The sequence below is a fragment of the Furipterus horrens genome, unplaced genomic scaffold (assembly GCF_987537825.1).
Source record: "Furipterus horrens unplaced genomic scaffold, mFurHor1.1.pri manual_scaffold_17, whole genome shotgun sequence".
Lineage (NCBI taxonomy): Eukaryota > Metazoa > Chordata > Mammalia > Chiroptera > Furipteridae > Furipterus > Furipterus horrens.
Window position 1 is genome coordinate 93,378,810 of NW_028327187.1, and position 27,039 is coordinate 93,405,848.

Sequence of the window (27,039 nt, forward strand, 5' to 3'; positions counted from 1 at the left end):
TACCATGTACCAGGTATTAGTAATTGCTCTTCATACTTAACTTATTTTTATCCACATAAAACTATGTAAACATTATTATCCCCATTTTACAGATGAGGAAACTGAGACTCAGAGTAATAGAATACCATGTCTCACATCACATAGCTGCTAAGTAGGAGAATTAAGATCCCATCCCAAGGAGTCTAGCCTAGGGCTCAAGTTCTTAACCACTGCATTAGTGGGTAAAATAATTTTCAGTGGAAACAGTGGGGGACAAAGTGAAGGTTTTTAATTATAAAGGGGCTGTGATAAGATTGTTTTAGAATAATACCTACTATGTACACTACTGTACTATGATGACTGAATTAAAGAGAATGGCTCAAAGAGACAGGTTGGCCATAGCAATAGTCCAGGAGAGAGATGACAAGACTCATGTTAGGGCAATGGCAAGACTAACAGAGAGGAGGAGATAAATTAAAAACATAGTTGTTATAAGGGTTTGTCTGAATTTCACAATCAATTGAATGTTGAAGGTAAAGAAGAAGGATCTTTGAATAATTGAAGCCATCTTTTAAGCACCCCTCCCCCTGCAATAGTTACACTAACCCTTTACCCTAGTTACACAGGCCTATGTTCCATCTCTATCGTTGGGACAACACTATTCACCAACTATTGTCTCAACACTTCTTTGGAGGGTTGTAATGGAAAAGGAGGTTGAAAGATAAAATTTAGTCATATGATGGAAATCTTTGAATGTCATGCTAAGGAGTTGGAATGCCATTCTGGAGGCAAACTGTATAAAATGTGCTTATGAAATATCTCAAATATAAGATCCAACCACCAAAACCAAATGCTTGAATGGGTTAAATTATTTCTGGATACATCTCAATGCTCTATAGACTTACATATCATTATTTATGTTGAAAATGTAGATGGTAATTGTGCTATTCTAAATTCTAAAGCTGTCTCCTCAAGATTCCTATCCCTTAATTATTCAACTAAGTGCTAATCTAGCTACTGCTATGATTAAACTTTGCTGATGAAATTAAAGTTTCTAATCAGGGAGATTGTTCTATATTAGCTGGGTGGGCCCACAGTAATCACTAAGCTCTTAAAAACAGAAGAAGAAGAAGAGAAAGTAAAATGCTGAGATGCTGTAGAATTAGAGAGATTTCAAATGAGAAAAAGATTTGACACTCTGAGAGGACTCAGATATAGAAGTCCACGTGCAAGGACAATAGAGAGAGGCCTCTAGGAGCTAAGGCTGGCCCTTAGGTAATAGCCAACAAGGAAATGGGAGCCTCATTCCTACAACCACAAAGAATCAGATTCTGCCCACCAAAATGAGCTTGAAAGTGGAATTATCCCCAAGCTTCCTTATAGGAGCTCAGCCAGCACATTCCTTGATTTTAGCCTTCTGTACTTTGAGTAGAGAAGCAAAGCAAGACAACCCAGACTTCTGAACTAGAACTGTAAGATAATATATTAGTGTTGTTTTAAGCTGCTAAACTGTGGTAATGTTATGGTGGAAACAGAAAACTAATACAATAATAAAACATAGAGTTCTATATATTTTTAATATTTAGTTTAGGAAATGACTTGCACAGCTTGTGAAAAAATAGCTATGGAAAATTCAGAAAAGCAATATGGCAGAAGTGGGCAAACTGTGGCCTGTGGGCTAAATTCACCCAACTACCTGCTTTGTATGACCTACAAGCTAGGGATGTTTTTAAAGCTTTTAATTGCTTGGAAAAAAATCCAAAGAATATTTCATGACACATGAAAGTATATGAATTGTGTTAAAAAATCATTGTCCTTAAATAGTTTTATTTGAACATAGCAATGTTCATTTGTTTCTGTATTTTATCTGGCTGCTTCTCTGCTACAACTGCAAAGCTGCATGTAGCACATGGCCACAAAGTCTAAAATATTTTCTCTAGCATTTTATTTCTTTAAAAAATTTGTCAACCTCTGCAATAGGAAAAAGTGTACACAAAATAAACAAGAACAAGAGGAGTAATATAAAGCAGTGGTTGAAAAATCCCAATAGTGGCATGCCAAAATCTCAACTCTTTTTTTGTATGTTCTTGAGATATGGAGTGAGATGGATAGCACACTTAGAGTAATTTCACATGTGACAGGGGAAAAAAAGACATATCCAGTTTACCTGCCACAGGAAATGAGTCTCATATCATCTTTACCACATACACCTAGAACTGCCAACACCTAACACAAATAAGATATTCCCAGAATTGTTAGTCATTACCTTTTGCTATTCTTGTAGGAACACTAGCTATAATCCTTATGTTTGCTCAACTCATATATGCAACTGAGTCATTTATCATTTCAGAGCTCTATGACATCAGAACAATCTTTTGAAATTATGCCTTATCATCTTCTCAGGTCATGGAGGTAGATGGACAGCTTAGTAGAAGAATGAGAAAACAAATACCTAGTGAGCTTATACCATGTACCAAGTAAAGTGTTAGGTTGTTTATATATTATATCTCTAATCCTCACTAAAAGCCATAGGTAGCTATTATTATTCTCAATTTACAGATGATGAAAACAAAGCTCACATGGGTTAAATAATCTGTCCAAAGTTATAAAGATATTATGACAGAAACAGAATTTATACTGAAAACCATGCCTTTATTTTTGCTAAAACTCTCAGATGAGAACTCATACTTTTCAGCTATAAGAAGGCCTTCAGTAATGGTGAAAACCAATAGAAGCCAAGGAATAACATGTAGCATTTCATATAATGGGCTGTGATTGTGTTTGTGTGTGTGTGTTGAGGGCAGAGTATAGGAATAAAGGAGAGGTAAAAGGGAAAAGAAAATAAATATGACGTCCAACGTTACATTAGTACCCCTCTCTGTCACATCAATTTCACATTTGAAAAATACAAGGCTTGGAATTTTGTGTTTCCTCTAGGTCATACTCTGAAGAATGATTTTGACTGAAATTGAATTACACTCATTATTTGTGATTAATGATTATTGAGTATTCAGAATTTTCTAGGCCCTAATTTTATTTAACATTAAACTTCTGAAACTTCAGGCTTTTGCTTGGAAGCTTATTTAAATATAGAGTCAACCAGGGTTCTCCTTAGATTTATAGGGGGAAAATATCTTTTGCCCTGAAATTTCATTCCTAGGTGCACTCTGTGCAGGAGTCTCCTCAAACATTTTTGGCAGAGGTCACAGTAAGAAACACATTTTATATCACAATCCAGAAAATAAACACACAGACTCACACATTTACATATATATTAACGTATTTATATATTTACATGTATTTACATTTCTATGTGAATACACATGGTGGAGAAAAAGTAGGTTTATAGTTGTCAGTATGCAAAATAGAGTTTATTCTTATATTATTATTTATTATTATATTGTTTTCCATACAAACAACTGTAAATCTACTTTTGCCCCACCCTGTGTACTACATTTATTATTACACTTATACACACACATATACTTCCTTATTTTCAAATGAAATACCTACCAATTGGTCATGACCCACAGTTTGAAAAGCCCCACCCTACAGAAACTCTTGTACATATTAGTCAGATCACATGAACAAGAATGTTACAGCAGCATTTTTGTACCATAAACTGAAACAATATAAAGGCTCACCAATATTAAAATATATACATTACAACGGGGAGGGATATAATTGTGGGAGAAGGGATGGGCTGGGAGGGGGGAGCAATGGGGGAAAAATGGGACAACTGTAATTGAATAACCAAAAAATAAAATTAAAAAAAAATAGATACATTATAGAATGGTACTGTGGTGGAGATGAATGTAATGGTGATAACATAAACATGGTTAGGTTTCATTTTAAAATGTTGAGCTAAAAAGTCACAAATAATACATACAGTATGATTTCCATTTCTATAACAGTCAAAAATGAAAAATAAGAAAATAAAGTAAAGCAAGGGAATGAAAGATGCAAAACAGAAATGTTCTCTTTCTTAAACTGGGTGATAAATATGCAGATACTCTATTATGTTGAAACCATTCAATACATTATAGACTGTTTTATGTGTATGATATTTTCACATTTAAAAATCTCTCTAGTCTATGTAGGTATTAAGATACCATGCCACAGCGAACAAGGCATTCTAAAAGTGGAAAGGGCTCTTTTATGTAATGAACCGATGGTTGAAAATAGCATGTCAAAGCACTCAAAACAGCTCCTTACCATGCCCAAAATCTCTGGGTCAAGGTGGAATTACTCATATTGTCCCTTGCAGCTAGATTATGGAAATTTAATAAACTGGTGATGATTTTGAAATGACTATGTGGCAACTATCAATACCTATCACACCAAAGATCATCAGGAACCCACATCTGGTTGAACAAGTTAAGATCTTTGTTCTTTGAAATGAAGAAAAACACATGACATGAGAACCATGGGGCATCTCTGAAAGAGGGAGTTTGAAAGTATATAATATAGGGTTTAGGGATTATGTTAAGTTCAAGGGAGAAGATATCTGCTCTAGATTCAGTGATGTCAGGAAGTGGGGACAATGATATGATAAGCATCTTAATAAATTTTATCTAGAGGAAGGGCAGAGTAGAATAAGGCTAAAGCTATAATTGGTAAAGAAGCAGCATGTCATTCACATCAGTCAAGAAAGGGGGATGTTTGGTACATTGTGCCTTGAACAGTCACCTTGCTTTTGTTTATGCTTAGACAATATTATGAAGTGTTCTTATTTTGTCTCACTTCATCATGGGTGTAGAATGATCTTGTGAGATGCTGGTGTTCGGAGATTATGTCCAACAGGAGAATACGACAGCCTACCTCTGAGTGACAGCTCAGCTCCTAACAACATCAAGTCTTACAAGTAAGTGTAAGATCACTTTCAAGATTTTAAGGGTTGTATTTATTCCCTTTTTTCATAATAAAGGACTACACATTCCCTCCTGCACTCTCTCTTTGCATGTTCCAACCATCATTACTATCTTGTTTCAAGATGACTGACAGAGATTTATATTTCAACTATTTCAGTAATCATTACCAATTCATCGAAAACAAAACATCAGGTTTCTCTTTCTTTAAAAAGAGACTCTCACAAGGACATAGAGCAGCATGAAATATCACAACATGGCATGAATATAAAATCAGCTTGTGAATACCGTTATCAGAAGTGTTTCATTTTTTGGTTCCCTGTCATGTAGCTTTTATCTTCGAGGCCTTTCTGAGTTCAACTGGGGTGCTAATTAGGAAAAATGACCATTATGAATGTCTTTGTGTTGAAGGGCATCTACCTCAGTTAACATAATCATGTGGAATTTTGTAGGTCTCATTAAGATGGCAAAATGAACTAACTGGCTGTGTCAGAATCCCTTTCATTTTTTTTCTATAGAATTAGCTTTAAAACTGGATGTACAGCAACCACCTTGTTAGAATCAGAAGGGGTTAGAGAAAATGTCAATGGCTGCTCAGCCCATTGTACCAGCTAAGTCTCTCTCCATCAGCCCTTGCTCTAATCTTTTCAGTGCCACAGCAATAAAATCTCTTTACTTTTACCTAGTCTGAGGTAAATGACAATAAAGGTTGTGCTTCCAACTGATTACAGAATGAGTCACTTTCTGACTCATCTCATCTCTTAGAAGTCAGGGTGGAAATTTTAATTTTATGGTCTATTAAACATGAAGACAGCCCAGTGGCACTGCAGCATTATCTTAAAACAAAACAAAGAATGTTCCCTGCCAATAAAGTATTCACGCTTTCTTTTCAAATGCCACTCCATGAATAGCAAACAAGGGACTTTCAATATTGACAGATTATGTCTCAGGGATCACACAGACTAGTAGCTAGAATATCAGAGAAGTAATGGTCTCTTATTTCTGCTTTAAAAGTGAGGAGGGATTTTGATATGTCACATTAAACACTGACTTCCAGCTGTCACATAAGAATATAACTATAAGTTGTTGTTGTCATAGAGGTATAAAAATTACATGTTAGAAGCTCTGTTTCTTCCTTAAAATATTTTAATGCATGAAGACCAATTACTCTACTGATGAGACAGTATTGTAATAAACTCATCTTCCTCCTTAGACTGAAAACCCTGATGGTAGTCCATGTTTCATACAGCTTTTTATCCTTATCTCCTAGTATACCAACAGGTTATCAATAAATGTTGTAAAGGGGATGGATAGATGAATGTATGGGTGGATCAATTGGGTAGGTGGATGGTTGGGTTTATTAAGTTATTGCTTCACCAATAAAAGAAGTACACAATTTAGATGTTCTATATTAATACATTAACATGTCCTAATGAAGACATAGAACTTTCAATTTGGTATTATTTATTTTTATACCCTCCTGACAACAACTTATCTTATAGTTGGATCTTTCTGTGAAAGCTGGGTATTTACTCTGTGTAGAGGACAAATGTATTTGGCATGGCTCATGTTGTTTTTTTTGTTTTAATTCCATAATCTTGGCAGAAGAAAACCACACTTGTTCTGTAACTTGTTTGAGCCTGAAATGCTTTAAGTGAAACCCTGCCATCTATTAATTCATTCATTAACTGATTTACTTATTCATCTACCCATCTAATCATTTAATAAATATTCATTGAGTACTTACTATAGGCATTTGTCGAGGCACAAGAATTGCACCAGTGAACATCAGAGATAAAATTTTATATTCTAGCAGAGGAGAAAGACTATGAACAAGATAAATAAGCAAACTATATAGCATATTAGTATTAAGGGGAAAAACACAGGAAATTGTTATACAGAGGAGAATAAAAATAGGTTTACAGTTGTGAGTATGTGAAACACAGTTTATTCTATTATTATTATTTTATTATTTATGTGTATTACAAGTATAAACCTACTTTTGCCACCCCATATTATTTTGAGTAAGCTATATCTATAACAACCAACCTTAAAATTCCATTAATACATGAAATGTTTATCTCTCAATATAAACTAATATGGATCTGACAAGATTTAGGGGAAAATTTGTGTGAATTAGACCTGCAGTTACCATACATACTGACAGACAAACAGATGATGGCAAAACTTTCGATTAACAACGTGTGAATACATACATCTCTTGGATCTTGTATTTAAAAGTATGCTTCAGTAATTGTTAGTAGCATTTGGAAATTAAATACAAAATTCCTCTCCCCATAAAGAAACTTGAGACAACTACTGATTGGTTGAAGGGGTCATGAGTTATAGTCCTTAGTTTCTATTGTCTGAGCAAATGAGGGTCCAGGTTGTAGGAAAAAAGGGTTAACAGTAAGGGAATAAAAAGTGAAAATAATTAAATTTAACAGATCAAAATAAAATAATCTACAAATTAGATAATCTAATTATCTACAAAATAAAATAATATTGTATAAGAATTTAAAATGTTGTTGAGCAATTACATATAAATCCTCAGACTCTGCAACTGGAAGGTCAGATATTTGTTAAAATTCCATTTCCTTTTTTATTGCCCTGAAATAGCAAAACTTACCTTAGCAGAGTCTGGTAGGAAAAGAGCTGGGTGGAGAAACAAATGAAGAAACTTACTTATCCCAATTCTACTAACACTCATTCTAACCTCTTGGCATTCTTATTTCTACTATCTATAAAATACAAAATCAATTGCCTTTATTATCTAATAGGTATATGATATGCTAAAACCTTAAAGGACTATTACCTAAGAGTAACTGTGTTCCAAAACTAGATCAGCTCTCACAGGGAATGATGGTCCAATTTTGAAATAAGCTCAATCCTTAATTTGATTAGGGTAACATTGAGTACCTAGTGGCTCTATCCTATTATCACACTATAAGAAAAATATATATTCTCACTTGATGTAGAACATCACTATGATTTACAATTTTTAATTGTACAATTTTTGAATTTGTTTACAAATCCAGAATTATCAAGTTTATGAGAACACAGATATGAGTAAAACCAAGAGAAACGACAAACAATACAATCAGTCTTACAGGGAACTTAAATAACGAAGCTATAAATCATAGACATTAAAATAATTACAAATAATTTACTCGAGAAATTATAAGAACAGAGGTCAGCAGAGAGTTAGAAAATATAGCAAAAACAAAGTAGATGGATATAACAGCAGATTAGACATAACCAAGGAAAGGATTAGTGAATTGAAAGACAAATCAGACTGAAATATGTAATGAAATCAGAGATCAAAAAATAGAAAATATGGAAACAGTTTAAGAACTATATGAAAGATGTTGACTGTAACTAAGATACATATTTGGAGAACCTGGAGTAGAGGAGAGAGAAGATGGGTAAAACCAATAGTTGAAAAGATATTATCTGAGAAATTTTTATATGTGACAAAATACATCAAATGGTGAAGATTTAAGATACTCTAGAAAACCCAAGATAAATAAATACAATGAAAATCAGACCTAGCCATGTTACAGTAACTGTTAAAAATCGACAAGACGGGGAAATATTAAAGAAGCAACAATATGCATACTGACATCTGATTTCTTAAGAGGAACACTGGAAACCAGAAGCCAATGGAATGAATAATTTCAAATTACCAAAAGTTAATAATTTCTAAGCTAGACTTCAGTAACTGGCAAAAAACATGTTTGAAAATAAAGCCATGCTAAGAAAAACAAAAATTAGTAGTATTCATCATTAGCAGAACCGCACTGAAGGAAACACCACAGGCTATACTTTAGACAGAAGAACTATCCCAGATAGAAAGATAGAGATGTAGTAATAAAAGGTATGAAACAATGTAAAGGGTAACTATGTAGTGAATTTAAGTGAATGTTGACTATAAAATAACAATATCTTGTGAGATTAACTATTTTATAAATTGAATATTTGTGCTCCCACATAATTCATGTGTTAAAATGTAATACCCAATCTGAAGGTATTTGTAGGTTGAGTCTTTGGGAGGTAATTATTATCCTTATAAAAAGACCCCAGAAAGTTTCCCTGTCCTTTCCACTATGTAAGGACACAGCAAGAAGACAGCTACCTCTTTATGATCCAGGAAGCAGGCCCTCACAAGATAACAAATCTTCCAGAACCTTGATCTTGGACTTCCCAGTCTCCAGAACTATGAGAAATACATTTGTGCTATTTAAAAACTACCTAGTCTATGGTATTCTGTTATAGCTGCCTGAATTAAGTAAGAAAAAATGTGTGTGTGTGTGTGTGTAAATATATATGTGTGTGTGTGTGTATAGATAAATATACAGATACTTAAAATATACAAAAATAGCACTAGGAGGGGTTTACCCAGTATGCACCTACCAAAAGAAAACTGCTATTGCCATACTAACTACAAAATAAACTTTAAGGGAAAAAAATCAGAACTAGAGATAAGGTGGGACTTTCCATAATTATGAAGGTTTCTGCACACCCATAAAACTTCACAATAGTAATTATCTAAGCACTCAAGACTATACCTTCAACATATATAAAGCACATATTTTCAGAACTAAAAGAATAAGCAGAGATGTTGGCGCGTGCTCTGGCGCCCGTGGAGCACGTGTGTGCGGCGCCGCCCCACCGTCCCTGGTGCTCCCTTTGTCCGGAGGCCAGAGGCTCCGGGCGCTGGAGCTGCAGCTGCCCTGCCCTGCAGGGACCCTGCAGGAGATGAAGCTGAACTGTGTGGACCCAAATCCTTACATCTTTTGTGATCAGAAAAGATAAAGGCCACCTCCTTCCAGGAAATTGAACTTGGAGAGAGCGTCTGCCTGTTTTGGAGCAGGTCAGCTGTCTGCAGGAGGACAAGGCAGCTGGATTCTGCTGAGATGCTGAACACAGAGGGACCACTCAGTCCCTGAACCAGTGGATGGGAAGCCGCACAGACCAGACACCCACCTGAACCTGGTACCACCCCCACTGAGGAGCCCACAGGATGACGTGGGGCTCTGATAGGCCAGCCCTGCAGGAACTGCAAGTCTTCCTCTGATCGTGCGGCAGACCTAACATGGGTACTACCTGTTCAGGCATGAAGACCACAATGGGTTTGTGGCCAGAATTTCACCTCAGAGCCACATGATGATACTGATATGATTTCTGGTGTCGCTGTTGATCTTCGGGACCCGCGAAGTATCTCTCAATCATCAGTCATCAGTCCATCAGGGACCCGACAGACTGCTTCAAGTTCATCGCTTCTCAAACCCATGTCTCCACCGCCACATGGACACACTTTAGACAACAACCTCTGTGACCTGACCATGCATGCAAGCCACCACTAGGAATGTGAAGAAGAAATTTCTCAGTTTTGGGACATAGAGGGACCATAACAAAACCATTTTGTTCTTCTGCACCACTGCCCCTAGGTGAATGGTATAGTTTCTCATACAAAAAAAAAAAAAGTTTGTTATTCCTAAAAGAAGTTCTCTGTCTCTAGAAGATGTGTACCACGTTTCATTATCTCCACACGTCATGTTATGAATAAATCAAGTTTACTGAAAAAAAAAAAAAAAGAATAAGCAGAAAATTCTGGAAGTTGGGCCCCTTGTAGTACAGGCTTCCTCTGCTAGGTGAGTGTTCTAGGAACACATCTTTATCAGTGTACCAGCTGGCATTGTTGTGAGAGGCTGCATTTGGCTTCAGTGAATTTTTTGAATACTTAACACGTTTGCCCATTTCATGATGGGTGATTTATGAATATACCTGCCCACCCCACGGTGAGTATTCAGCAGTTTTTTTTATCAAAAGTGGCATGACTCCTATGCCCCACCCTCCCTATTCACCCAATCTTTTTTTTGTTTGTTTCCCTGGATGAAAAATGCCCTCAAAAGGAAATGTTTTGCTGATTTGGAAAAAGTGAAACATAAAATAGCAGAGGCACTAAAAGGCATCAAAATTGATGAGTTCAAAAACAGTTTTGAGCAGTAGAAAAAAATGTCTCAATAGGTGTATTGCATCAAATGGAGAGTACTTTGAAGGTGACTGAAGTTTAAACATGTAAGAATAAATATATAATTTTTTAAAATAAATTCAGTGTTTTTTGGATCCCCCTTGTACATCTCTCCTAATAGCAGATAGAATATGTAAATACAGGGGAGGAAATGGCAAAACTGTAATAGAACAACAATAAAAAATATGTAAATAAAATATCAATAAGGATATGGAAGATTTAGACAACATGATATGCAAATTTAAGAGTCTACCTAGGATACTCAAATCCACAACTGCAGAATGCATTTTCTTTCAAGGATATAAGAAACATTTAACAAAATCAACAACTTGCTGGGTTGAATTTCAGATATTGAAATTATACAAAGTATGTTCTCTTACCACAGTAGAATTAAGCTACAATTCAATATCAAAAAGAGATACAGAAATTCCCCATGAAATCAGAAATTAATGAAGACAATTGTAAATAACTCATGATCAAAGTAAAAGAAATTATAAAACAGATCTTGTAGGGAACCACTCCTTGTGGTTTAGGGAACTGTAGCCCTGGCCTGAGCATGACTGCCGCCGGCATCCCGGTCGTGCTTGTCTTTAAGTCTCAACATAAGGCTGCGCGGGAGACATAACCGAAAGCCACTCAGAGGGTTTTCGTGGGAATTGGATTTAAAGAATGCTTATTATGCTTTAGAACTTGCTCTGCTTATCTTTTAATGTAACATAAACAATCTCTAGCAAGGAATGTATCAAACCTTGCACCTAATGCCAGTGTGGCAACAAAATGTTTGATAGATCATGACACAGACTTGTCACTGTGCCCCCTGTACTCGTACATGTAATCTATTATTGTTAGCTGTAACCCTAACACCTCCAAGCTATTGATGATTCATGAATCTTGACCTTGTATCTCTCATGTGTATCCTCCTCAATAAAAGGCATGAGGGAAGAAGATATATTTGCTATTCTCCACTAGAGAGGCAGGCACCTTCCTTCCCCCAGACATAATGAAATGTCCTGGGTAAAGGTTTGTTCTGCCGTGGTCACGAAGCTTCTGCTGAACAGAGCAACTTCCAACTGAGCCCAGGGTGTGCGAGGCACATCCGCCTCAAGAACTAAATGTATATTGTAAAATTATTTATATAAAAATATGTGAGATGTAGCTAAAGCAATGAAAGCACAGAAGTTCAATCCTTACAATACATACTTTAGAAAAAAACAAAGGTTGAAAAACTAAGTAAGCATCTGTATAAAATATTGATAATGAAAAATAAATTTAATCCAAAAGAGATAAAAGGAAAGAAAAAAATAAAGAAAAATGCAGAATTTAATAAAACTGAAAACAAATATACAATATGGTAAGAAAAAAAGATATATTTTAGAAAAAAAGAAGTAAAACACTTTTCACAGATGACATGACTGTGTATAAAGAAAATCTGAAAGGCTTCTCAGAAACTGTTATAATTAATAAGTGAATTTAACAAGATTACTGAATACAAGGTCAAGCTACCCAAGTCCACTGCATTTCTATAATTGCATATCAAAAACAAACAATTAGAAAATAAAAATTTTAAAGGACACTTTATAATAAAAACAAAATACTTGAAATCAATCTAATAATGTGTATGTCTTGTACCAGAAAGCTATAAAATATTGAGAGAAATTAAAGAAGACTTAAATAAATGGAGGGGCACATAGTGTTTGTGGATTGAGATTAAATATTGAAAGATGTCAATTCTCCTGTGAAATTACCTGTTGATATTATGCAATCCTGATAAAAAATGCCAGTAATGTTTGTTTTGTGAAAATTGTTAAGGCAGTTTTAAAATTTATATGAAAATTTCAATGGCTAAAAATAGCCAATGCCTGTTGAATGAAAACAAGTGACAAGTCTACTGGATATAAAACTTTATTATAAAGCTACGTAATTAAAATAATGTGGCAGCCCTGGCTGGTGTAGCTCAGTGGACTGAGTGCTGGCTTGCAAACCAAAAGGTTTCAGGTTCAATCTCCAGTCAGCGCACATGTCTGGGTTGCAGGCCACATTCCCAGTTGGGGGTGTGTGAGAGGCAACTGTATCTCTCACACAGTAATGTTTATCTCCCTCCCCCCTCTCTAAAAATAAATAAACACTTTTTAAAAAATTAAATAAAAATAAAAATAATGTGGCATTGGCACAATGTTAAATACATTATAGAGTGGTTAGAAATGACACTTGATTTTTGAAGATTACACTGGAGACCAATGAATATGGTGTTCTCTTCAATTAATGCTGCTGGGTCAAGTGGATACCCATATTAGAATATAATAATTAATCCTTAACTCATAGCATATACAAAAATCAATTCCATGTACACTGTAATTCTCAAGGTAAAAGTTAAAATAATAACAATTATAGAACATCACATATGAGAATATTTTCATGATGTGGTAGTTAGGGAAAGTTTTCTTTATCACGATACAAAATAAATCCCACTAATTATTCAGTAGAAGATGAATAAATTGAGTTTCTGAAAATTAGAGATTTCTGCTCATCAAATGGCACAGTTAAGCAAATGAAAAGGCAAATCAAAAGGTAGGAGAAGACATAACACAAGTAGCATCTTGTATGGAGATTATACAAATAATTCCTTCCAATCAGTCAGTAAAAGACAGAAAATCCAATAGAAAAAAATAGGCAAGAGACTTGAACTAGCATTTCATAAAAAGGAATGTTCAATAGGCTATGAAAATATTCTCATTTTCATTAGTAATAAATAAAACGCAAGTTAAATCCACACGACTCCCAGCAAAATTACAAAAATGAGGAAAAAATGGTGCTGGTAAAAATGTAAAGTAACTGCGACTCTCATGCATTGCTAATGAGAGGGTAATGTGGCACAACCACTTTAAAAAACTATTTGGCATCCTGCTGAAACTGAATATAGGCATATTCCATGACCCAGGAATTTTACTCATATGTACATATCCAATGGAAATGCATACACATGTACAGCAAGAGACATGTACAAAAATATTTATAACATTATTTGTAAGAGATGAAAACTGAAAACATCCCAATGTCTATCAATCATAGAATAGTATATAAATCTTTACATATTTATAAAATGTAAATCATAAAACAGTGAAAATTAACAGACTACTATATGAAGCAAAAACGGATTAATTTCAAAAATACAACATTAACCAAAATAAGTTATAAACAGATACAAGGGGAAACCAAAAAACTGGAATTTATTTATAAAAATTTGTGTATTTATTCTTACACATTTAAACGTCAGTCATCTTCAAAGTACTGTACTCTCCATTTGATACAATACACCTATCAAGATGTTTTTTCCACTCTCAAAACAGTTTTTGAACTCGTCAATTTTGATGTCTTTTAGTGCTTCTGCTGTTTTTTCTTTCACCTCTTCCACATTGGCAAAACGCTTCCCTTTGAGGACTTTTTCATCCGGGAAAACAAACAAACAAACAAAAGGCGCTTGAGGTGAGATCCAGTGAATAGGGAAGGTGGGGACAGGGGTCATGCCATTTTTGATCAAAAACTGATGAACGCTCAGTTCTGTGTGGGTAGCTGTGCTCATAAATCACGCATCATAAAATGGACAGATGCAATGAAGGAGTCTTCAAAAATAATTCACTGAAGTCAAATGCAGCCTCTCACATCAACACCACCTGATACACTGATATACAGTAGTCTTTCTCTATATCGCAGTTCACTTATCACAGCCTCACTGTAACGCGGGATTTTAAAAAAATTATATTTAATTGTTTATCTCAAACGTTTTGCTATATCGCAGGATTTTGTGGTACTGTATACATATGTTTTTAAAGTTACATAGGTTTAAGAGTGTATATGTGTAAGAACATAAGTAGTGTTTATAAAAGTGTGGAAAAGGTTAAAAAGGGAGTGGGAAAGGTTAATAAAGGACTGGGAATGGTTTGTAAGTATGTAGGAAGGATTTATAAAGCCTTAAAATATATGTAAATACTAAAATAAATGTAAGGTTCCTACTTCGCGGATTTTCACCTATCACAGGGGTGTCTACAACATAATACTGTACGTGTTCTTAGAACACTCATCTAGTGGGAGAAGCATGTGCTACAAGGGGCCTGCCCTCCAGAAGATAATTCCCAGTTGTTTATTTATTTTGGTCCTCGCTGGTACACACTGTATAATTCAATTTATATAAAGTACAGACAGTCCCTGACATACAATGTCTTCACTTACAATTTTTCAATTCTGCAATGGTGCAAAAAATATATGTATAATAAGTTACATGAGATGTTCAACACTTTATTATAAAATAGGCTTCATGTTAGCTGATTTAACCCAATTGTAGGATAATTTTAGTATTCTGAGCACATTTAAGGTAGGCTAGGCTAAGCTATAATGTTCAATAGGTTAGGTGCATTTTCAACTTACTGCATTTTGAACTTATGGTATTGTCACCTTCCAATGAGTTTATCTGGATGTAACTTCATTAATAAATCGAAGAACAGCTATATAAAAAATTAAAGCTAACCTATGGTGTTAGCAGCATAGTGATTATAGTTGGGGAATAAAAAGGGAGCAATGATTGGGAAGAGGAATGAGAAAGTTTTCTGGGATGTTAGTGATGTTTTATTTTTTCACCTGAGTGATGGTGACACAGAAATTATGATAATTCACCGAGATGTACACCAGTGCTTCTCAACCTGGGGCAACTTTTGCTCCTCAGGGGATATGTGGAGGAATTTTTCATTGTCACAACTGGAAGTGGGGAAGGGTGCTACTGGCATCTACTGGGTAGAGGCCAGTGATGCTGCTAAACAGCCTACAGTGCAGAGGACAGTCCCTCCTTCCCTAGCAAAGAATCACATCACCCAGAGAAAAAGAATACAGATGACTAAACTCAGTTTTGGAAAAGAATACAAAGGTCAAGAAGGGCTATGTTGCAGCCCATATGTTAATGATTCTAACAGTGCTCATTCCCCAAGATCTGATAAAGGATGTCTGCTAAATATAGAAAGGAAGCACTGAAAGGAATTTACTTATGTGGGACAAAGTATTAAAGATGGTTATTTAAGTAAATTAATGTATCCAAAGAAAGTAATAAAATAATGTAATTGGTTCATTTCTGAGGGAGAAGTTACCTCATTCCAGTACTGAAACATAGCACCAATTGTTTAGTTCAAGATCAAATTTATGAAAAAGTACAGGGAAAACAACATCAGCTAAATAATGTAATTGCCATCCATGGCTCAATTGGTTGGGTGTTGCACTGCAAAGTGAAAGGTTGCTGGTTTGATTCCCAGTCAGAGGACATGACTGGTTTGCATGTTTGGTCCCCAGTGGGGCACATATGAGAAGCAGCTGATAGATGTTTCTCTCCCTCTTTTTCTCCCTCCCTTCCCCTCTCTCTTAAAATAAAACAATAAATAAATCCTGAAAAATAATGCAATCACTGAATATAGGAACCCTCAATAGAACACAGAGTAGCTCTTCAGAGAAGTTGGGAATGGAAGGTTACTCAGTCTTACTACTAAACTATTCACTTTCCTTCTAAAGTAGCCTCTTAATACCTATAAGAGGGTGTGTCAGTGAGGGGAAAAGATAAACTTAATCAAATAAAACCTAACCAACCTGAAGTAATTCCAGCATCCTAGCACCCAACTCCCCACCTGGACCACAGGAAACAGAGATTAATATGGAGTTGCCTTAAAATGAAATTATTAGGTACTTCCCAGAGTAGAGGAGATAAAGGGACCATGGAAGGGAGAAAACTTATTGGTTAATCCAGGGGGAGACTTCTCAAAAGGACAGAATTTTAGAGGCCCCAGGAATCATAGAGACCACATCACGCTTTAGACTCCAGTTTCATTGAACTTAGAAGACAATGGTTCTTGATTTGCATCCAGATGGGCACAGTGAAACCTATGGCCACTATACTCCAATAGGCTAAACAGAAGTGAATAAGGAGGTTTTCTCCCTTCACCCTTTCTTAAGAACTAGGTTGGCAAGAAATTCGGGAATTACTCCAGTTACATCCCTCAGCTAATGTGGACAGGGCAGCCTGATATTTCATACTTATCTTGCCTGTCACTCAAAATGTCTCAATGCCCCAAGGTAATTGTCTGTGCCTTCTGAAAGGCCACAAGAAATCAAAGACATTCAAACTCATGAAGAATGAATAAAATGCTATTAAATAATGAATGGGTTAACAATGACATCAAGGAAGAAATCAAGAAGTTTCTGGAAACTAATGATAATGAACACACAACAGCCCAAAACCTATGGGACACAGCAAAGGCAGTCCTGAGAGGAAAGTTCATAGCAATACAGGCCTACCAGAAAAGGATAGAAGAATCTTAAATAAAAAATCTAACCCTACAGCTACAAGAACTAGAACAACAACAACAAATCATGCCTAGGCCAAGAAGAAGGAAGGAAATCATCAAGATCAGAGCAGAATTAAATGACATAGAGACTAAACAAACAAACTCAAAAGATCAAAAAAGTAGGAGCTGGTTCTTTGAGAAGATAAACAAAATCAACAAGTGGTTAGCCAGGCTCATCAAGAAAAAAAGAGAGAGGACCCAAATAAACAAAATCAGAAACAAAAGAGGAGAAATCATGACCGATATCACAGAAATACAAAGGATTGTAAGAAATTACTACAAACAACTGTATGGCAAGAAACTTGACAAACTGGATGAAATGGACAAATTTCTAGAAACATATAATCTTCCAAAACTGAATTAAGAAGAAGTAGAAAGCATGAACAGACCGATAACAAAGAGTGAAATTGAAACAGTAATAAAAAAATCCCAGCACACAAAAGCCCTGGACCAGATGGCTTCACAGGGGAATTTTACAAAACATTTAGTGAAGAACTAATGCCTTCCCTTCTCAAACTATTCCAAAATATCCAAGAAGAAGGGAAACTTCCAAACTCTGTGAAGCCAGTATTACCCTAATTCCAAAACCAGGTCAAGACACAACAAAGAAAGAAAATTACAGGCCAATATTGCTGATGGATATAGATGCTAAAATCCTGAGCAAAATATTGGCAAACAGGATCCAGCAATACATCAAAAAGATCATACACCACGATCAAGTGGGATTCAACCCAGGGATGGAAGGACGGTTTAATTTTTGCAAATCAATAAATATAATACACAACCTAAACAAAATGAAAGATAAAAATCACATGATCATATCAATAGATGTAGAAGAAGCATTTGATAAAGTATAACGCCCATTTATGATGAAAACACTCAACAAAATGAGAACAGAGGGAGCATACCTCATCATAATTAAGGTTATATGTGAGAAACCAGAAGCCAACATCATACTCAATGGACGAAAACTGAAAGCATCCCCCCCTGAGGTCAGGAACAAGACAAGGCTGTCCACTCTCTCAACTCCTATTCAACATAGACTTGGAAGTTCTAGCCACAGCAATCAGACAAGAAAAAGAAACAAAAGGCATCCAAATTGGAAAAGAAGAAGTAAAACTGTCATTATTTGCAGTTGACATGATAGTGTACATAAAAAACCCTATAGACTCCTAAAAAAATACTCGACATAATAAGCAAATTTGGCAAAATAGCAGGGTACAAAGTCAATATTCAGAAATCAAAGGCATTTCTGTACACCAACAATAAAATATCAGAGATGGAATCTAGAAAAAAATCTCATTTACTATAGCAACAAGAAAAATAAAGTACCTAGAAATGAACTTAACCAAAGAGATAAAAGACCTGTACTCAGAAAACTACATAACACAGATGGAAGGAATTAAGGAAGATACAAATAAATGGAAGCAAATACCATGTTCATGTACGGGAAGAATCAACATTATTAAAATGTCCATACTACCCAAAGCAATTTACAGATTCAATGAAATCCTTATTAAAATACTAACAACATATTTCACATACCTAGAACAAATACTCCAAAAATTTATATGGAACCAAAATGACCCCAAATAGCCAAAGCAATTTTGAGACAGAAAACCACAGCCGGAGGAATCACAATACCAGACATCAAACTATACTACAAAGCCACTGTGATCAAGACAGTGTGGTACTGGCATAAGAACAGACAGATAGATCAGTGGAACAGAATAGAGAGCCCAGAAATTAACCCAGGTCTAATATGGCCAACTAATATTTGACAAAGGGGGAAGGAGCATAAAATGAAGTGAAAGGAGCCTCTTCAACAAATGATGCATGATGCTGGGAGAACTGGACAGAGATGTGCAAAAAAATGAAACTAGACCACCAACTTAAACAACACACCAGAATAAACTCAAGATGGATCAAAGACTTAAATGTAAGACGTGACACCATAAAAGTCCTAGAGGAAAACATAGGCAGGAAAATTTCAGATATCCCATGTAGCAATATTTATACCAATACATCTCCTAAGGCAAGAGAAATAAAGAAAAAAATAAACAAATGGGACTACATCAAACTAAAGTTTCTGCTCAGGAAAAGAAAACATGAGCCAAATGAAAAGGAAACCAACCATATGGGAAAATATATTTGTAAATGATATCTCACACAAGGGATTGATCTGCAAAATATATAAAGAACTCACACATCTCAACACCAAGAAGACAGACAGCCCAATTAAAAAAATGGACAAAGGACCTGAACAAACACTTTTCCAAGAAGGATACACAGGGGGTCCAAAGACACATGAAAGAATGCTCAATATCACTAGCCATCAGAGAGATGTAAATAAAAAACATAATGAGATACCGCTTTACACCTGTCAGATGGCCATCATCAACAAATCAACGAACAAATGCTGATGAGGATGTGGAGAAACGGGAACACCAGTGCACTGTTGGTGGGAAATGCAGACTTGTGCAGTCACTATGGAAAATAGTATGGAATTACCTCAAAAAACTAAAAGGGAACTGCCTTTTGAACCAGCGACTTCACTGCTAGGATTATACCCGAATAATTCTGAAACCCCAATTCAAAAGAACGCATGCACCCCTACGTTCATAGCAGCACTGTTTACAATAGCTAAGTGCTGGAAACAGCCTAAGTACCCATCTGGAGATGAGTGGATTAAGAAACTGTGGTACATTTACACAATGAAATACTATGCAGCATAAAGAAAGAAGACAGTCCTGCCATATGCGACAACATGGATAGAACTAGAGAGAATTATACTTATTGAACTAAGCCAGGCAATGAAAGAAAAATACCATATGATATCACCAGATACAGGAGACTAATGAGCAACACAAATAAATGAAAAAAATTGAACAAGGAACAGAATAACAGTTATCGGGGAGGGGAGAGAAAGGGGATAAGTAGGGGAAGGGTCTAGTCAAAGAACATGTATAAATGATACATGGACAACGGGGTGGGGAATGACTGTGGGAAAAGGGGTGGGTGTGTGGGGGGAGTAATGGGGGAAAAATGAGACAACTGTAATTGAAAAACAATTTTAAAAAACAGTGAAAAAAAAAAAAGCCAGCTAGAGCCAAGTTGGACCCTAATAAAAGAAAGCTCCTGTATGGTTTTCAAATGCAGAAGGAGACCTTATTCTGTGAGGCTTCTAATTTTACTATACATTATAGTGTTAAGAAATAAAAATACTGACTTCCAGCCAATATGGAGGCATAGGTAGACATGCTACATCTCCCTTCACAACTAAGAAAGAATGCCTCTACCCTAAAACTATAAAAACAACCAGAAGCTCCAGAAAATCAAACTGAAGGGAAGTCCAACCGAGAAACAAAGAAGAAATACTCATCCAGACAGGTGCAACAGCTCTACCTAAGACACAGAAGCAAATATAGGAGTCTGTCAAGTTGAGGAGACAAAAAAATATGGCCCAATGAAGGGAGCAGATCAAGGTGCCGGTGGGAGAACCAGGTGATAAGGCAGTAGCCAACCTAACATATGCAGAGCTCAAAAAACTGGTGATAATGATGCTCACAGACTTGACAGACAAGATTAAGTATGACAAATGCATAATGGAAGAAATGAAGGCTATGCTAAGTGAAACGAAGGAAAATACACATGAAACCAATGGTAAAGGGGAGGAAACCAGGGTTTAAATCAGTGATTTGTAACATAAGGAAGAAATAAGCAGTCAACCAGTACAGAAGGAAGAAACAAGAATTGAAGAAAACAAGGGGCTTAGGAACCTCTGGGACAACTTTAAACATGCCAACATCTGAATCATAAGAATGCCAGAAGGAGATAAGGAAGAGCAAGGAATTGAAAGCTTATGTGAAAAAATAATGAAGGAAAGTTTCCCAAATTTGGTAAAGGAAATAGACATACAGGTCCAGGAAGCACAGAGAGTCCCAAACAAGTTGGACCCAAAGACAATCACACCAAGACATATCATAATTAAAATGCCAAAGGTTCAAGATAAAGAGAAAATCTTAAAGGCAGCAAGAGAAAAGAAGAGAATTATCTACAAAGAGGTGCCTATAAGTCTAGCAGCTGATTTCTCAAAAGAAACTTTGCAGGCAAGAAGGGACTGGCAAGAAGTATTCAAAGTGATGAAAAGCATGGATCTACAACCAACACTACTCTATCCAGCAAAACTACCATTTAGAATGGAAGGGCAAATAAAGTGCTTCCCAGACAAGATAAAGTTAAAGGAGTTCATCATCACCAAGCCATTGCTATATGAAATGTTAAAGGGATTTATTTAAGAAAAAGAATATCAAAACTGTGAACCTTAAAATGACCACAAACTCACAACTATCAACAACAGAATAAAAAAAAAAAAAAAAAAAAAAAAAAAAACTAAGCAAACAACCAGAATAGGAACAGAATCATAGGAATGGGGTTCATCTGAAGGGTTATCAACTGGGATGGTGAATGGAGAGAAAGGGGGAAATGGTGCAGCGATTAAGAAGCATAATTGGTTGGTAAAAAATAGATAGGGGGAAGTTAATAATATAGGAAAGGGTGGAGCCAAAGAACTTATATGCATTACCCATGGACATGAACAAAGTGTGGGATTGCTGGAGGGAAGGGGGTTACTGGGTGCAGAAGAGCAAAGGGAAAAGAAATTGGCACAACTGTAACAGCCTAATCAATAAAATATACTAAAAAGTGAAAATAAAAATAGTCTTTCTCTCTCTCTCTCTCTCTCTCTCTCCCTCTCTCTCTCTCTCTCTCTCTCACACACACACACACACACACACACACACACACACACCAGAGCCCTGCCAAGGCTATTTTTGAATCCCACATTCTATCTGTAAATTTTAAATACTCTTTTTCTTTCTTGTTTTCCCCACTCAGATCACTTCAGTCATCGAATCTGGTTTTCCAAGCAAAATCAAGAAACTCACGTGACTTTGGCACAGACAGTGCACTTCCAGCTGCCATCAAGGCCTGACACTCGACACTCACTGCACACTCTCAGTGAGCACACCTGGCATGGGTCTCCCCGATCAAATATTAAGCCCAGGTTTTTCTGACAGTGAACACAGACTCTGCTGGTGTCTTGTTGAGTCTTTCCACTTCTACGTTTTGCTTCTAAGAGCTCATTTTTAAGCTTCCTGAAAGGAGAGAACAAAATCACTTTAATAAAAAACAAAGAGAAGAGCTGAACTATCTTTATTTAAGGGATATTTTCAATATGAAGAACATTTAAAATAATCAAGAAGTCAGAGCCAAAGACTTTCAGAAAACGCAATTTCTCTCTACAGGATCAATGATTTTTTGACATCAGTAGTTGAAAAACGTGTTTTACTTTAGAATTTTGGCATCCTTTACTAGCATTATTATTTGCTCTTAGTATTTATTCACATTGCATTGTAACTTCTCTGAGATCCTCAATAACATAACATTGGAGCACAACTTCAGCCCAGAGGCATGCATGATATCATGTTCTTTTTTCATGAAATAAAAACATTTACTTTCCCTTACATCTGCAAGGCACCCCCCCACCCCCCTGGGGAATAAGTGGCAATTATGGATAGATGAGTCACTACACTCAAAGCCAGCGTAGGTATACAATACAGATGCACCTTATACAGATGATATAGATGAATCATATTCATCTGTGTTAATATGAGGCCCTAATATTCTTTTGCTATTTCCAGTCTGCTCACATAATCTGGAAAGGGATGGCACATGTTGTGCAATATATACACATCTACACACACATATTTACTGCTTTCTCCTGGAACCTCTCAGGCTTGGCAGACCTTGTGATCCCAGGTCACTTACCGAGGACTCACTGTCCCTAATGAGGAAGTTGCCCTCGCGGCCCTGCTCATTGAGGGTGCATTCGGCCTGGTGTCGTGTCACGTTCCCGTAATACCACTCTCTGCCCGTGAAGCACCCACTTCCTGCGGGCCCTGGGTAGCTGATCTGCGGGGCATGTGACGGAGGCAGGGGTGGCCCGTCGCTGAGGACCACCACATAGTTTTTGGAGACGAGGCTGACCTGCCCTCGGGCATTTTTGCATTTCCACCATTCTGGGTCATTCTCTGGCTTCTCGATTACCTCCATGGTCTCCCCCTTCTCAAAGTTGAGCTCCTCCTCAGTGACGGAGCTGAAGGGGTACAGTGTCTGGACCACATGCAGGATACAGGTGCCCTGGCCATTGCTCAAGGACGCACCCTTCCGCAGGCTCAGGAAGCTGGGGGACTCTGCGGCCGCCTCGTCCACCTCCTCCAGGACGTAGTTGGAAGGGAAGCAGCCGATTTGCCCATTATAGCTGCCACGCCACCAGCCGTCGCTGCACTTCTCCATGATGGTGACACGCGACCCCTTCACCAGGGACAGCTCATCCTCCCTCTCAGTCACGTAGGAGAACTTGACGAAGGCCGGGATGTTGAGGTCGTATATGCGGTCGGCGCTGCCCCCGTTGGCTAGGTACTTGAGGTCAGTGCTGGGAGTCGGGGACGCGTCCCCTGTGCTCGTCTTCCTCTTGGTCTTGCCAAGGCCTAGCATGTCCTTCAGGTTCTTCACCAGGAAGCCCTTCTTCAGGCTGTTCTTCCTTTCTACGTAGTTGGACGGCACGCAGCCTGTCCTGTTGGCGGTGTTCCTCACCCGCCACCACGTCTTGGAGTCATCCAGCAGCCACAGGCACTCATTCTTCTTGATGTCAAGCTCCTGGTCCTGTTGGGCAGTGTAGTCCCACTTTGCTATAACAATGACTTCTTCTGTCTTCTTTCATGGAATCCTTCTTTGGTGCTCAGCTAAGATGACTGGCAAAACGTAGAACTCCTCAAAAAGTGAATTTTTCAGCTGATTACACTTCTGAAGTTAAAAAGCTGCAGGAATTCTCCAAATTCTCAAATCCAACTCAAATCTCAACAGAGTATTATGGTCTTGGAAATCATTTGTAGAAGAGGAACATATGAAATATGGGAGTTCCAGTCGATGTCTTGAAAGTCACACACCAATCTCTCCCAGAACCGCTTGGTGGTTGAATTGTCCTCTGCACCTGCCGCTCACCGAGGCCGGAGGGCAGCGGCGCGGGTCCTGGGGCAGCGACTGCGCCCTCTCAGGCGCCGCTCTTTGTCTGCTTCGCTACCTTTTCCCGCCATTCGGGGGATACAGCCGGCCCGGCCGAACCCAGCCAGCCCGGGCGCTGCGATCCTCCCGCCACCAAGCCTCCCGCAGCCCCTCATGTTCTTTACTTGCATAGATATACTACATGAGGCAAGAGTGTGAAATCAAACTTGGAAACAGGGGAACTTTCTTTAGATGATCCAATGAAGAGTTTGTTACGAAGACATTGCCTACCATTTCAGATCTAAATGCTTCTTATTACCATTTGAGGGTTTCCAACAATTTCCTTTGATCTATGGGCTTTGCTGTCAGATATGCCTATGTTTGAATTCAGGTTGCATCATACATAGCTGTCCAACTTAGACAATGATTTACGCATTCAACCTAAGACTCTTCATTTCTAAAATAGGCATAATATTCACATCATTATATTACTTTCTGTTTTCAAAATTAAATGACATAATATATATAAAGATACCATCACAATGCCTGGCACATAGGTACTAAATAAATGCTTCTTCCATGTCCCTTCTTTTACTACCTGACATGTGTATTTATACACACTTTAGAAAATAACTATTCAAAGTGTGGTCCTTGTTCTGGAAGTGTCAGCATCATCTGGGAGTATGTTAGAAATTCGGAATCTCATGTCCTATCTTATACCTACTGGATCAGATTATGCATTTTACAAAATCTCCAAGTAATTGATGTTTGAGAAGCATAGCTTTGGAACATTTGGTAACAAAATTGGCTGTGCACTGGAATCAACCGGGAAGATTTCAGTTGGACAAAAAATGATACTGATTCCCAAGCCTCATTCCACACTCCCATTCTGATGTAATTGATTTCAGATGTGGTATATGCAGTGATGTTTTAAAAGCTTCCTTATTTATTCTATATATTGCAAATTTGGAAAACACTAATCTAGATGACAGGTTCATTCCATTTAAATGCTTCACAGACATGCCATTCCTTTATGCTATCCATATCCAATCCCTTCTTCAACATAACATTTGTATGATCCAGAAAAAAAAAGCATAGTCATCCCACATATCTGATACCATATCCTTTTACATTTGTGGAGCTGTGCTTTGTTACATGCAGCAAGACTAGCATCTTCCCAAAGGCAAGAACAATGACTTCAGTTTCTTGTACATACTGCTCAAGACCCAATTCTGTGTTAAATTATAAGGTACTTAAATGTTTAAAACTATTTATTATGTCCTTGAGACCTTCAGACTAACTTGTGAGGCATTATGAGTTTCATACTATATGTTGTAAGCAGTATAAATAAAACCAGAAGCCAGGTCTTTTAATTCCTAGTCTAATGAGAGATTCATAAATGTGGAATTATAAAAGTAAAGACTAAGGTTTCCAAAACCTTTGATTGTCTCATGCATCCATCCAATAAGCATTTATTGTGTGCATATTGTATACTATTGCATTCTGATATTCAGAGAGGAAAATAAGTCAAGCAGGACATCTACTAAAGATTCCCATTATCCTTCATATTAGTATAGAAAAGGACAAATGATGCAAGATGATTCATATATTGCAGCAGGCAGACATATAGTAGAGCATGCCTAAGTCCTCACTCTTCTGCCTATCTAAACACAAATGACAACAATGTATAACACAGGTTTTCTTAATCGCTGATTTAAAATTTACAAAGTACCCTCATGTTCTTTTCTCCATGAGCAACTGGCTCATGGCATTAAGTGTAAGAAAATGTCCACACAATTTACTTTTGAAAAAAAACAAAAACAAAAAAAAAACTTGTAAAACTACACATTTTTAAAGCACAGAATGTGTTCTCATTTTAAGACCACAACTATATTATTTGGAGAAGCACAATAGAAAATTTGAACACCTCAGGGCACAGGATAAATAAAACATTGCCTATTCAAAATCTATTACATTTCATGCAACAATGATAAGGAAACACAGTGATCAAAATGAGTAGAACAAAGACAACAATCCTAGACAGCAGTACTATCTGAGTAGGCTGGAGCCGGTGGTGGAGGGGAAGAGTAGAAAACTGAAAAAATGGGGTATTCCAGGATTTTCCAGAGGCAAATTCTTCTGTGAAAAAACTGTAATCAGGTGCCTTAAATTTAACCTCTTAAAGTAGAGTGATACCACTTGGAGAATTTATGGTCATAAAGACAAAAATTTAGGTTCCATCTTTCTTTGTGCTCTACTGACATGATTTTATTTAGCAATCAGGTTTCACCTAGTTCACTTAGTTCAAAGATCTGGAGTCTGAAAAGACTTGGAGCTCTGTATAAATCAGGTCACAGGGAAGCAATGACTTAAAGGTCCAAGTACACTATCTGGGGAATTCCTAAGGCAATTGGTGCCATTGTGCCACATATTCTTAAAGCTTATCTCTAAGACATGTGGGAAGATTTCCATAGGCTGGTACAAAATATTAAGCAGCTTACATATTTTTCAGAAATTGACCTAATTAAATCATGTCTAGGATAATTCACATGTAGTAGACACAGTCATTTTTAGACACTCAAGGAAGAGGGTAAAAGAGGTCCGTTGCAATCAAGTAAAGAAATTGTGCAATTGGAGAATTAGTACCAAGGAGAAAGAGAATTATAGGGAGCTAGAAGAGAGCTTTACTAGCCAGCACTAACAAAGCAAGATGGAC

The 27,039-nt window shown here is 36.9% G+C and overlaps 1 protein-coding gene and 1 pseudogene across 2 annotated transcripts in view; both read right to left on the reverse strand.

Annotated features, from left to right (window-relative positions):
- SYTL5 (synaptotagmin like 5) overlaps window positions 1-27,039 on the reverse strand; it is a 114,072-nt gene that overhangs the window by 65,022 nt on the left and 22,011 nt on the right. For both annotated transcript variants that reach the window (XM_090263929.1, XM_090263928.1), the window contains exon 2: window positions 22,205-22,414. In XM_090263929.1, coding sequence (XP_090120055.1) covers window positions 22,205-22,414 — 210 coding nt within the window. The remainder of the gene's footprint in view (window positions 1-22,204; window positions 22,415-27,039) is intronic.
- On the reverse strand, window positions 23,028-24,499 carry LOC149991605 (cytoplasmic protein NCK2 pseudogene; annotated as a pseudogene).